The sequence below is a fragment of the Monodon monoceros genome, unplaced genomic scaffold, assembly GCF_005190385.1.
Source record: "Monodon monoceros isolate NGI ecotype Baffin Bay Population unplaced genomic scaffold, NGI_Narwhal_1 Super_Scaffold_18, whole genome shotgun sequence".
NCBI lineage: Eukaryota > Metazoa > Chordata > Mammalia > Artiodactyla > Monodontidae > Monodon > Monodon monoceros.
Genome location: NW_021703774.1, coordinates 72,138,610 through 72,150,531, shown reverse-complemented (window position 1 = coordinate 72,150,531; position 11,922 = coordinate 72,138,610). Strand labels below are relative to the sequence as shown.

The window sequence follows — 11,922 nt, the reverse complement described above, 5'->3', positions numbered from 1 at the left end:
ACCTTGTTCATTTGTTGGCTGAGACAAAATAAAATGGTTGGAATTTTATCTTTGGCCTTGATTTTATTACAGATATCCTTTCCCCAAAGATAGTTTTGGACTATCCTGTTCCCTTTTGCATGCTTTCCCTTGTGATGGTGGATGACCTTATATTGAACTTTCCCCCAGAGTTATATTGATGTTTCCATCTTCATTGACCTATTTAATTGGGACAATTTCATGTGCCAATTAATACCTCATCTCTCCCTAAAAATATAGAATACTGTATTATTAATAAGCATAGCTATTTAATAATAGCTATGGAATGCATATCTGCTGAAGCTTGTAACAGACACAGAAAGGGCTGGGAGAAACATTCTGCTATTTATCAAGACATAAGTACTGGCATTTCATTTTCAACAAAAAAGCACCACCCCATTATATTATAAATCATGGCTAGCCTATTTCCTGACATCTTAGTACACTCATGGCATCTCATGACAGCTCTAAAAATGTTAACGTTATATTGTTAGAGGCATCGCACTGGACTGATTTTGATTAGTTGTCTTATGGAACTATTCTTACCCTAGTTTGCTGAAACTTTGCTATGAAAAATGGACTCAGACATCTCAGGCATACAAAGTGCTGGTTGGAAAGGCACTGATTTAACTGGGCAGGACTATGCTCAGGAATTATAAAGGTGGAATATACCCTGAAGTGCCTTCTTTTAATCCTTGGAGTTGTTGTCCTTCAGCTAGGAACAGCTACAGGGCAGATCAATTTGAGAAGTTAGACTCCAAGCCTGAGTGGAGAGTGCTTTCCCATTTTGCAGGTTCTGTGGGAAGAGCTCTGCCTTGCGCTAGATGCTTAAGGGCACGTGGGCTCTTTGTGAATGAAGCAGGGAACAAACATTTCTGAAGAAGAACAAACATTCTGTCTCAAATTCAGAACTAAAAAAGGAATTTGTTTATTGAGGGCAAGGGGATGCAAGCAATATAAAAATCAAAAGCTTATCTGACTTTAATTGACTTTTCTTTCTCTGCTTCTCAAGGTGGAGCTGGATTTTATTTGTACATTTTCTAAGGGTCCCCATCTGCTCAGGAAATCCTTATACAGGGGTAGCTGTGGGGCAGATTCCTTAAGTGACCCTTTATGAGAATTCTTATCAGGGTGGGAGTAATTGCTCAATGCTGCCTACTTCTTTCCCTTCTTCATGTGTACTACAAAATAGTCATTGCACGCGATGGTGAGCCCAGCGATTAGTGAAAAGAAGCTCTGGAAGCCCACTTTGCCGTCTCGGCACTGGTCCAGGTCCTTCATTATTTTGTCCACAGCCAGAGGGTCTTTTTGATTCTGAAAAAAAAAAGACAGAGGCAAGAAATACGAGTCAATGGTTGCAATGACGAGCTTCTTTGATTTGTACTGCTGACAGCTATATATATAATCTCCTAATTATTTGAGTTCTTGCTTTAGGTCATAGTGATCTTTGGAGGTCGTCTAAATGTATTTTTCTGCTTTGAGGGAGCATTTCAGTAAATTCATATTTATTTCAAGCTAGGAAAGAGGTTTCCATGGCACTCTTTTATATAACTCCACTCTTTTATATAACTCAGGGACTAGAAACAGCCTATTTCTAGAAAGAGGAGATTCAGTGCCAGAGAAGGGAGACTCACGACTCTGAACTCTCAGTCCACTTAGAAACCAGCATGGCCTTCTGACATGCTTTACTTACAGTCCAACTGTTACAATTTTCAAAATCACAAAATTCTGAGAACCAGCCCAAATTCCCCCATTTTTTAGTTTAAACTTATATTCTCTTGACAAGCTTTCATTCCTGATAGCATGGTCAAGTCCTTAAAGAAGGAAACTCCTATGAAAGACCTCATGTGATTATTTAGGGAGTAAATTTCAGATCATTGTCCTATGGATTTTAAAGAGGTGTTAATGATGCCCCGGGGTGTGTTAGGTTTAAAGAGTTCAGGCAGATGGTCCTCATTTCTTGGCACAGCTGAGGCCAGTCTAGGGTGGCTTCATATCATATTAGTCAGGTGACCTAGAGTAAGTCACACAGCTTGGTGGGCCTTCGTTTAACAACTAAGAATTGAGGTTGGACTAGAGTGTTTCTAAGATTGCTTCTGTTTTTAATAAGTTGGTCAATCTATGCCATCCTATACTCTTTGCTGGATGTACTCTTTGTTTTACACTGGATGTACTTCAAAAGCAGTATGTGTGATGGAGTTATAAAACTCCCCATGATTCTCAATGCCTAGCATGAATATATGGAACTAAGATGAGCAGGTAAGATCCCCTTTGTTTTTTCTTTTACTCTGTTTTCAAGGTGATTGGCTTGATCATTCCTTTTCGTAGTGATGATGCTAAGAAGTGGGAAAGTGTGGTTTCTCCTGTAGAGTCCATGCCATCAACCAGAGGGAAATATGCCCCTTTACAGGTATTAAAGGACTCAGGTAAAATATTTATGAATTTCATTGATTGTATAAATGAGTGATGGAACTGATACTCAGTGTCTCAAGTGTGCTGGATGTTTATAAACTGCACTCAGAAATCCCTTAAGGTAAAGCAGCAGCATTTCCTACACGCCCTAAGCAATCAACTATAACCTGTCTATGCAGCTACCTCTGCTTTTGGTGGGTTTCAGTTAATTCTGGCCTTAACCCCAGCTTCCTGGCCGTGGTCAGGAATGAAATTTGGATGACGTAAGGGGTCAACTTTAGAAACAAAACGATCTGTGAATGCAGCGAGTGTGGGTGTGCTTGGAATTATGACCCCATGCTTAGAATAAATTATACTGCCATGTTCAGTACTCGTTACTGAACACTTTATGTTTACCAAGCCACAAAGCCTTTAGGGAGGAAGGATCTTCGTCTCATGTGATATCATCCTGGCTTCTAACTTATGCAACAACACAATTAATGAGTGTTCAGAAGTAGACCGAGAACGCCTTTGTTTGTGTGATGGGCAGGTTTACAATGAGCACATTTTGTCCTTGAATTTTATGTTTGCCTGGAAGGATCACAGAAAGTGAAAGTGGTCTTGGAGAGAATCATGTCCAGCCTCTCATTTTCCAGAGGCAGGAACTGAGGCACAGAAAGCTGAAGCAACCTTCCCAGTTAGGGTCCTGGTCTGGGGCTCTATCACAGAACTGTACAAAAGCAGAACAACAGTATCCTCTAACTCATTCTGGGATAGAATTGTGGTAACTGCAGCTCTGAGTACTAGTTAAGCTTTTTATATCTGTTTATCTGACTGGTATTGATAACATGTAAATCATCATGTACTACAAAACCCTATGTTTAATGAGTCAGGAGTCAGGGGCTTGATTAATGCTGTTTACCAGGCAGATGACAAGAGGCAGAACCCTGTCTTTTACCATCTCCTCCCTTCACCCTTTAGAGGCTAATGCACACCAAACACAGTACTGATCCCTCCAAATGACTCTGGTTGTGGCAGGGAGAGAAGGGCCTGCATTTCAATCTAATATTTTGTTAGGCAATGTTTCACCTTCAGTGAAACGCAACAGCCGTCTCTTGAGGGCCTATGATGTAAAAGGGCAACTGTGCCTTGTTGCCTAATGTCCTGAGTGATGTATCTGAGCTCATGGCAGATCCTCTTCTGGTCTTCACGGACCCCTCGATCTGTCAAAGGTGAGGCATAAACTCAAACTGTGCTCCTGTCTCATTGCATTTTCAATGTGAAAAGAAGTTATTTCTGGAGTGCCGCTTGGCACTCATTCAGCAGATACTTGACACCGTTGTTTTAGAGCAGTGTTGGAAAAAAATTTTAAAGCCTTTATCTAAAGGGATTTAATTTAAGAAGGGAGATTCAAGTTGCTCAAAGTGGATGTGACCAGGATGTGGTACCTCCAGTGCCAGGTTTATGGACCTGAGGGCAACAAGGCAACCTGGTTGATTACTCTGGTGAAAGGCCTTCTTTCCTGCAACTCTGTCTCAATGGACACAGATGACTCCAGATGGATTCCTTCTAACACCTCGCATTATGGTAATTTGTGTGTAGTCTCATTTCACTTCCAAACTGTAAGCTCCTTGAGGGCAGGGCCTGTGTCTTCTTTACCTTCTGTTTCCTCCCCTAGTATCTTACAAACAGTAGGCATTCAATAATGTTTAATAAGTAAATGAATGAAAACATCTTTCTAGTAGTGACTTCCACAGGGAAGGGCTGGAAAGAGGAAGGGAAAGGAACTAGGGCCCAGAAGCATTGATTTTTACATCTGGTTCTGGTTCTTTCTGAGCCTTTCAACACTTACTTCCAAAAATCCAGGGAACTCCTTTTCCATGAGTACTCTCAGGTCCTCCTTTGTTAAGTAGCCTTTATCCCCAGCAAACTTGTGAAATGTGAACATCATGGTTTCCATGGCATGTTCCATTTGAGAGGGCATTTTGGTGAGGTCTGTTGGAACCTATTAAAGGATGTAAAGAAACAATTTACATTAACTTTTAAGCGACATGAATTACCAGTCTTTTGAGAATGATTGGAAGAGGGTGATAAGCTCATTCATTCAATCCTTTTCAGCTGTAAAATTCAATGAATATAAGGACCAGTTCACTCAGGTTTTATGCCTCCTGCTGATGGAAATAGGCAGTTTAGGTATTGGTGCTCTGAATAAGGGATTTATCTAGTTGTCTGCTAATTTTGCATAAATCACCTAATGAAGAATAAAAACACTAATTATTTGGAAAAGCAAGATCAGTGCCCCTCCTTTTAACTGACAAAGCACCTACTGAAAGAACAGACGTTTCTCTGTTTCTCTTAGTGCTGGTAAATGGGACTCTTCAATATGGATATGGCTGAATACCAACAACCCACACAATCAAGCCTGGTTAATATAAAAACTTCAACTCTCCAAGCTTAACTAGGTAACCTTGTTCAGTCATTCTAGGGTTTAGAAATCTGCTTAAAAATGAATTTTGTCTCCTGAGCATGTATTGGCCTCACTGCGTGGCTTGCGGGATCTTAGTTCCCCGACCGGAATTGAACACAGGCCACTGCAATGAAAGTGCTGAGTCCTAACCACTGGACTGCCAGGGAATTCCATGTATTCTTTACTAAAGTTCTGAACTTGTTAGTGATTGTAACAAAGACATTTGCATCTTTGGTAGTAACATGCTGTTGCCCTACCCAAATAAAAGCTACCCAAAGCCCGTTATCTACTTCCTTGAGAAGGAACAAGTAATAGTATATCCTAATTCCTTTGGGGATCTAATATACTTTTGGCAGCACTAGACAAAAGAGCTACTCTCACAGTCTGGGGTGCAGTGGGAAAGGAAGAGCTTTTCATTGTGAATAGTTTAAAACAAAGGTAAGGGATGTCCCTGGTAGTGCAGTGGTTAAGAATCTGCCTACCAATGCAGGGGACGCGGGTTCGAACCCTGGTCTGGGAAGATCCCACATGCCGTGGAGCAACTAAGCCTGTTTGCCACAACTACCGAGACTGTGTGCCACAAGTACTGAAGCCCACACACCTAGAGCCCGTGCTCCGCAACAAGAGAAGCCACCGCAGCGGGGAGCCCATGCACTGCAACGAAGAGTAGCCCCGCTCACTGCAACTAGAGAAAGCCCACCCGCAGCAATGAAGACCCAACACAGCCAATAAATAAATAAATAAATAAATTTAATTTTAAAAAAAAGAAAGGAAAGGATGTGTCAGATCATTATATTCAGGTATAATAATCTAGGGGCATATGTCTCATCAAGACCCAATGCCTGGTACTTAATAGGAGCCCAGTGAATTTTGCTTAACTGGAGGGCATGCTTTAGCCAGAATGGAATAGCTTTGGCTAACACCACCTAAAATCACTACTGGATAGGAAACAGGTGAATTTGAATTGAGACTGTAATATAACACTCAAAAAAAAAAAAAAAAAAAAAACCACAAAAAAACCCGTCAAGAATAAGTTTAGAGCAGAGATTGAAGGAGAGGCTGGCAACTTCCCCTGAAGAGTCTCAGTAGGAACCGGAGACATGCTTTCAGTCTGGTTCCTTCCGCTGACACATGCATACTCAACACAGATCCGTAAATGCTGTCTGTTACAGAGAAGGTGGAGCTGGTAAACATGAGGATTGAAAAATTACACTTTAAGAGTCAAAAGTTCTACCCCTTAATCCCCAGAAAAGTACAGAAATCAGCATGCCAAAGAATGCTATACTCTAGAGAATGCTATAAACCAGAATCTGGCATGATTCATCTGGAAAGCAGTTCTCTTGGAGAGAGCAGCCAATTCAAGGTCCACTGTGGGATGAATTCCAGGGGAACCACACCCTTTCCCCTCTCTCCTGACACAGCCAGGATCTGGCTTCAGATGGCAGTGGGCTTAGAGGGAGTCAGCCTTGCCTGGATTGGCGCTGGAAGTCCAGCAACATAAGAGAACTGAACTGAATGAGTCACCTATGGGAGAAGGCTGTGGCATCCCACCCCAGTTCTGAAATATCTCAGGAAAGGAGTCAGCCACCACAGAGGTTTAAAAATACCCGTGCCCAAGCTCAAGTGGCAGAGCACTTCACAACAAATGCCCAAAGATCCCAGATACTGGAACTGGCTGTGGGACACCTAGTTCACATTCTTCACAGGGCAGAGCAGAAGGAAAATGCACTGCAAAGCCAGAGAAGTAAGAAAGGGAATACAGCAGGGTAAGGACGCCTAAAATAGGAAACAAGCTAATTTAGGAACCTCTAAGAAATACAACTTGTAAGCTGAGGAAGTCCTGGCCACCCCTGAATACCTTCTTCAAGAGAGTGAGGCCAGTCTTCCTCTAGTGAGCACTCAGGTCACTCCAAACCCACCCCGGGATTGTCTATGCTCATTATGAAGTTACAGAGCTTTCCTGCCCCACTGGATCTCCCTCTGCTGTTTACTCAGCACATGGGCTGTGGACACAGCAGTCAGCACAGACTCCCTGTTTGTTCTGCAATAAGAATGTAGATCAGGGGCTACTCAGGAGATCTAAGGTTGTGAAAGTGAAAACAGCTTTGAAAACCAGAGATGACCACCCTCTCATCAGTAACCAGGGCCCCTGAGGGCACTGACCTGGGCTACGAGCAAGTTATTCCGTTTTGAAGGTGAAGCAAGTACACTGGTTTTAAAGTAAGATGAAGGAAAAGGGGAAGATGTGATTAATACTGTTCTTTCGGCTAGTGGATGAATCATACAGCTCTTCCAGAGTGCAGCGGTTGACCTACTGAGTCAGCCTGCCTGGCCCTCCCATTTTGGGCGGGGCTTGCCCGGCCTGGGCTGACGGAAGCACTGACCATTGGTTGCTAAAGCAGCAAGCAGTTCAGGGACTTGAGTTCGCCGTTTCCACCGCCCCAGAAGAGTCCCACCCCGGGACTCTATAGCTTCTGGCTCGGAAACACTTCCAATGGATAGCCTTGGGCCTGGGGTTGAGAGGCCGCAGCTTCCCCTCTGTTCCCCAGACAGCCTACTCCGGCACCTGAAACACTCCATCCAATCATTTGCCCGTCTCTCTATCTCAGATTTAAGTTCCTTTAGGTTAAGAACTGTGAATTATTCAGTTCTATCCACTAACAACTAAATAGTGGTTTAGTGTTTGCTAATGAGTGAATGAATCAATCAAACAATTCCCTTGGCTGGAGCTGAGGTGCAGGTGTGATTACCGGGTCTGGGTTGAAACCCTTGAGGCTGGGAGCTCTGTGGGAGGAGGTGAGGGCTGGGAAGGGCCAGGAAAGGGGCGGCCTATGAATGAACCGCAGAGTACATTCCATAGCGGAGGAGAAAACGGTGTGTCCTGCTAAACAGGTCTGGTCACCCAACACGACCCGACTTTTCTTTCTCTTCTCACTCTTACCGTTTTCTTGAGTTTTGGTTTATCCCACTTTACTGCTCTCTCACTGTGAGCTCCACAGGCTCTAACTAATTCATCATTCACTCACCTTTTATTGAATCATTTTATTCTGATGTCTGTGTATCTCCTACACAGGTCTGAAGAGTGGAAGCTCATGTGTCTTTCTTTGTGTAGTTTTCTCTTCCGAAAAGAATTCTGAGCTTTACAAATTTACAGTGGTGGGAATTCAATTTTCCATTTTTTCTGTTCCTTCACCAAGCACCTACTTTGCATGACCCTGTCACGGTGTTAGGCACACGTGGATGTGCTCTCCACCACCTCTGTCCCGTGATGCTTGCCTCTGGGGAGTTCACCAGCTAAGGTCATACTATTTTAAAATATGTCCTGAATTCTAGTTAACTGTGTTTGTTTCTTTCCGCACTAAACTGTGGGCTCCAGTAGCAGGGTCGCATAAGCTAGCACCCTGTCCTCAGAGCCTGCTCAATGAATCAGTAAGAAGGAAATTGACAATAATGTAAATTTTGATCCTTCTGGGAGTAGCAGGGAAGTAGGAGGCCTCCTTAGAAAAGTGTCTGCTCCTAAGTAATACCAAATGTTTGCTCTGGACCCATGCCCAGATCCAGGCCATAATTTCAAAAAGGAGACTTCCAAAGAGCAAGAAGTCTGATCTACTTTGCTCTTTTGTGTCTTGTCCATACCCTACTTTTCTTACAGCCCACCCAGAAAACAACTGGCAGAATGTCGGTAAAAACAAACATCTGTTATCTAAAATGTGTTTTAGGTTTCCTTCCTTTTGCTTTGAGGAATTTAAAAAGAAAAAAATTGGCGGGGTGGGATGGGGAATTGAACCCAGAAGGCATTCTTGATTTGATCTCTAAAAGGAATTCAGAAGAAGTGAGTGGAAGCAATGAATCTGATCCAGGCTGTCTCTCCCCTTTCACCAAACGTAAAACTTTCCCACTAAAAAAAGTGAGCAGCAAAAGAAAAGCTCCAGATGCAATTCAATAGGAGAACTCTGAAGCCATCTCTACCCTAAAAGAGTACATCCAGTTTTCCTTGAAGAGTTGTCAGGCATCACCAGAACTGGCAAACAATAGCTACTGTGACAACTGCTATTAAAACCACTGAAGGGCTAGGAAGTGCTGAAAATTGTTAAAAATAAGCAAATTCATTCTTTTTGCTTTTGATGTGAGATTCCTAAATTGTTGAGTCCCGGGAAAATGAGAAGCTTAAGAAAGATCCTAATAAAAGATCAGTCTAGCTTTCCCAGCACTCTGAGTGCTAATCTGCACATTATAACTCTGAAAGGATTCCATTGTTTCCCTCAACTTTAAAAGACTAGACTGGATCAAGGCCATACCAAGTGGGTAGTGCTCTAAAAAATTCACATTTTTGGAGCTGTCCATGGAAAGCAAGGAGGCACTCAGTTTCAGCTCCACCTAGCGCAAGGCCTGACCTCACTGGAGTGGCTGCTGGAGAGGCTTGACAGGGGCCAGACATGGAAGGAAAAGTGGCCATCTGATGTTGTATGCAGGAAAAGCCGGGGAAGACCATCACCTAGAAGTCAGGGCGCTATGCTCAGTAGACCCTCAGGAAAATTTGAAGAACCAAAATAATCTCCAAGTGCTGTATCAAGGACCCAGTGAAGAAAGTAGCTTCTGGCTGTCAAGGAAGGAATACATCATTTGGAAGAGATGATTAAATAGAAACTGGAGAGGAATCTGTGGGGGCAGGGCTGATGAAGAAATTCCAAATGAGTTATATGAACTCATTCCTGCCCTAATGCCTGTCATTACCTTTTGCAATTTGCTGAAACACGTTGGAGGCAAAGATCATTGACAGAGTGTTGCGCCTGGCCTCACCTGAGGTGCAGGATATAAAAATCCACTGCTGCAGGTTGAAACTCAGGCTGCAGGGGAAAAAGCATCTGCGGTAACTGCAAACCTCTTAACGGGAAGAGCTACCTCCCAAATAAAGCTGGGGCAGCCTGCCAGCAGGCATACTGGCCGATAACCCAGCAGCAGTTCTGCCACGGCCCTACCAGTCTAACTGCTGTCTTCACCCACAGTTCAGTCAAGAAACCTCTCCTTCAGGTTGCGGGCCAAGTCCTGGTGTGACTCACTTCCTCTTGGAAAATGCCCTCTAAGATGGCACAGTTCCCCTTTTCCTTCAGGGAGTGTTCTGTCTGAACCATCTGCAGAGAGAATCTGGAACCATCCGGGCCTCACCCACATGGCCTCACAACTGAGTCACAGGCCTCCACTAGGAGAATCCGGGAGCCCTTTGTGCTAACCACGCCCTGCAGAAAGCTCCCAGCGAAGGGGGTGGGCTTAATGTATTCCAGAGTCTGGCCCAGGGCTCGGCTGCGCCTGGCACGGGGCTTGCTGCTCTGCTTTCCCCACCATCCCGGCCCAACAAGGCAGATTCCGGGTTTCAGTTAGGTGGAGTCCGGCCGCGGCTAGAGAGTGTGGTATCCAGGCCTGGGGGAAGCGCCCCTCCTCTGGCCAGGCTCAAATTGTGACCAGGTACCAACAGCTCATTGCACTGGGACAGATTAGTCTGGGTTAGAAGATCCTTCATTAAGCCTGCTCTTCCTCTATCTCTGTATAGTTCCACTTGTTTAAGACAGCAAGAAGGGATCCCTTTCAGTACAAAAATCACTTCACACAGGTTTCACATGGGCTTCCCTCCCCCTCTTACCCCCACCACTCAGCAAAACTGCGTTATAAAGAAAACTAATAGACTTTCCTCCCTCGGTCGGCAGTAAGAACCTTCCCGTCTAGCAGACAAACAACAGGAAGCCCAACCTGAAGCATCGGGGAGAGGGGCTGAGGGGTGTCCTTTGGGTAGGGAAACCGCCAGCCCTCCCCAAGCCTGCACGGGCCGTCCATCTAGGAGGTGGCAACGAACATCTGGACAGAGGTCAGCCTGCAGCCGGAGCACACAAAGAAATACGCCGGCCAGGACAGGGGGCCAGAAGCGGGGGTTCGGGTAATTGGGGAGACTAGTCGAAAAGTAGGAAAGTGGGTGTAAAAAAAGATAAACCGAAAGGTAGGAGAGAGCAGACCCCGGGGCAACCAAAACGGAGGTACAGTAGTGAAGGACAAGGGCTCCCTCCCGCCCCCCCCCGCGAGGATCTGGGGGGTCGCGCCGGGGCGGGTCGGGGGCGCTGCTCGCCAAGCCAGGGTGTGGCCCAGATGCCTCCCCATCTCCAGCTGATCCTCGACCAGGCCCCCCGGCGCCCGGGACACCCGGCGAAGCCAGCTGGGCGAGCCAGAGCCGCCGATGCGGGGGTTTCCACGGGCGCGGGGTCTGGGGCTGGGGACCGCCCGGGACCGGCGGGCGGAACTCACCGTGGCAGGAGGCGCGGCGGGGACGTTTGGCAGGCGGGGGTGCTCGGCTGGCGGGGGCGCTCGGCTGGCGGGGACGCGCGGCCAGTGAGCAGAGCGCCGCGGGCTGGGCGCCTTAGTAAGTGGGGGCGGGGAGCGGGGGAGGCAGGAGGAGCCTGGGCCGGTGTCAGGGCCTCCGCTCACCCCACCCCTTCTCCTCCCTCTTCTTCCTGCCCCCGCACCCAACACTCACACCCCGGGCGCAGCGCACACACCCTTCTTTCGCTGTGCGGAGGAGCCTCGCTCCAGGGCTCCACACCGCCCCCAGTGAGAGCAATACTGTAAACTTCTCTTCCTACTCAAATGCTCTGGAATATTGTAGGACATCCCCACCCTTGGCCATGCCCTTCCTCTCGGGTTTGGTTTTAGAGAGCGAATGAGTGTGCAAATCCAAGAATCCAGCCATTCTGCGGGTGGGGCGCGCTGGCCCAGAACCAGATTGTAAGCGCTCGTCCGTAACCTACAGGTCTAGGAATTATTTTCTAGATGATACTGCAGGGAGGGGCTCGTGGAGTCCTAACGACCGCGAGGGCGTCAGACTTGGTTGATTTCAGATAAGGCCCTAGGAGGTCAGTTGGGAGGGTCTCCAAGGCCTGGGCCCCCAGTCCACGGGCAGCTCTCAGAGAAGGCGGGTTCCCTGCCGGCGCCTGCTCGCGGAGTGGAGGGGGGTGGTTGCCATTTGGTGGCTAGTCAGCTCGAGGGCGTTACAAACCCTTTGT

The 11,922-nt window shown here is 46.2% G+C and overlaps 1 protein-coding gene across 1 annotated transcript; it reads right to left on the bottom strand.

Annotated features, from left to right (window-relative positions):
* Nucleotides 1-922: 922 nt before the first annotated feature.
* Nucleotides 923-11,346, bottom strand: S100A10 (S100 calcium binding protein A10). The gene is made up of 3 exons (XM_029227905.1): nucleotides 11,168-11,346; nucleotides 4,262-4,414; nucleotides 923-1,332 (listed from the first exon to the last, which is right to left on the bottom strand). Exons 2-3 carry the CDS (start codon nucleotides 4,391-4,393, stop codon nucleotides 1,174-1,176), a joined length of 291 nt encoding a protein of 96 aa, XP_029083738.1. The 5' UTR covers nucleotides 4,394-4,414; nucleotides 11,168-11,346; the 3' UTR covers nucleotides 923-1,173.
* Between the last annotated feature and the right edge of the window lie 576 nt (nucleotides 11,347-11,922).

Bases quoted from the DNA above. Each gene is read 5' to 3' on its own strand.
- S100A10 (XM_029227905.1), bottom strand. From the start codon at position 4,393: ATGCCCTCTCAAATGGAACATGCCATGGAAACCATGATGTTCACATTT. The intron at 1,333-4,261 runs GTAAGTGTTGAA...TTTTTTTTTCAG, and splicing joins AGTTCCCTGGATTTTTGGAA to AATCAAAAAGACCCTCTGGC.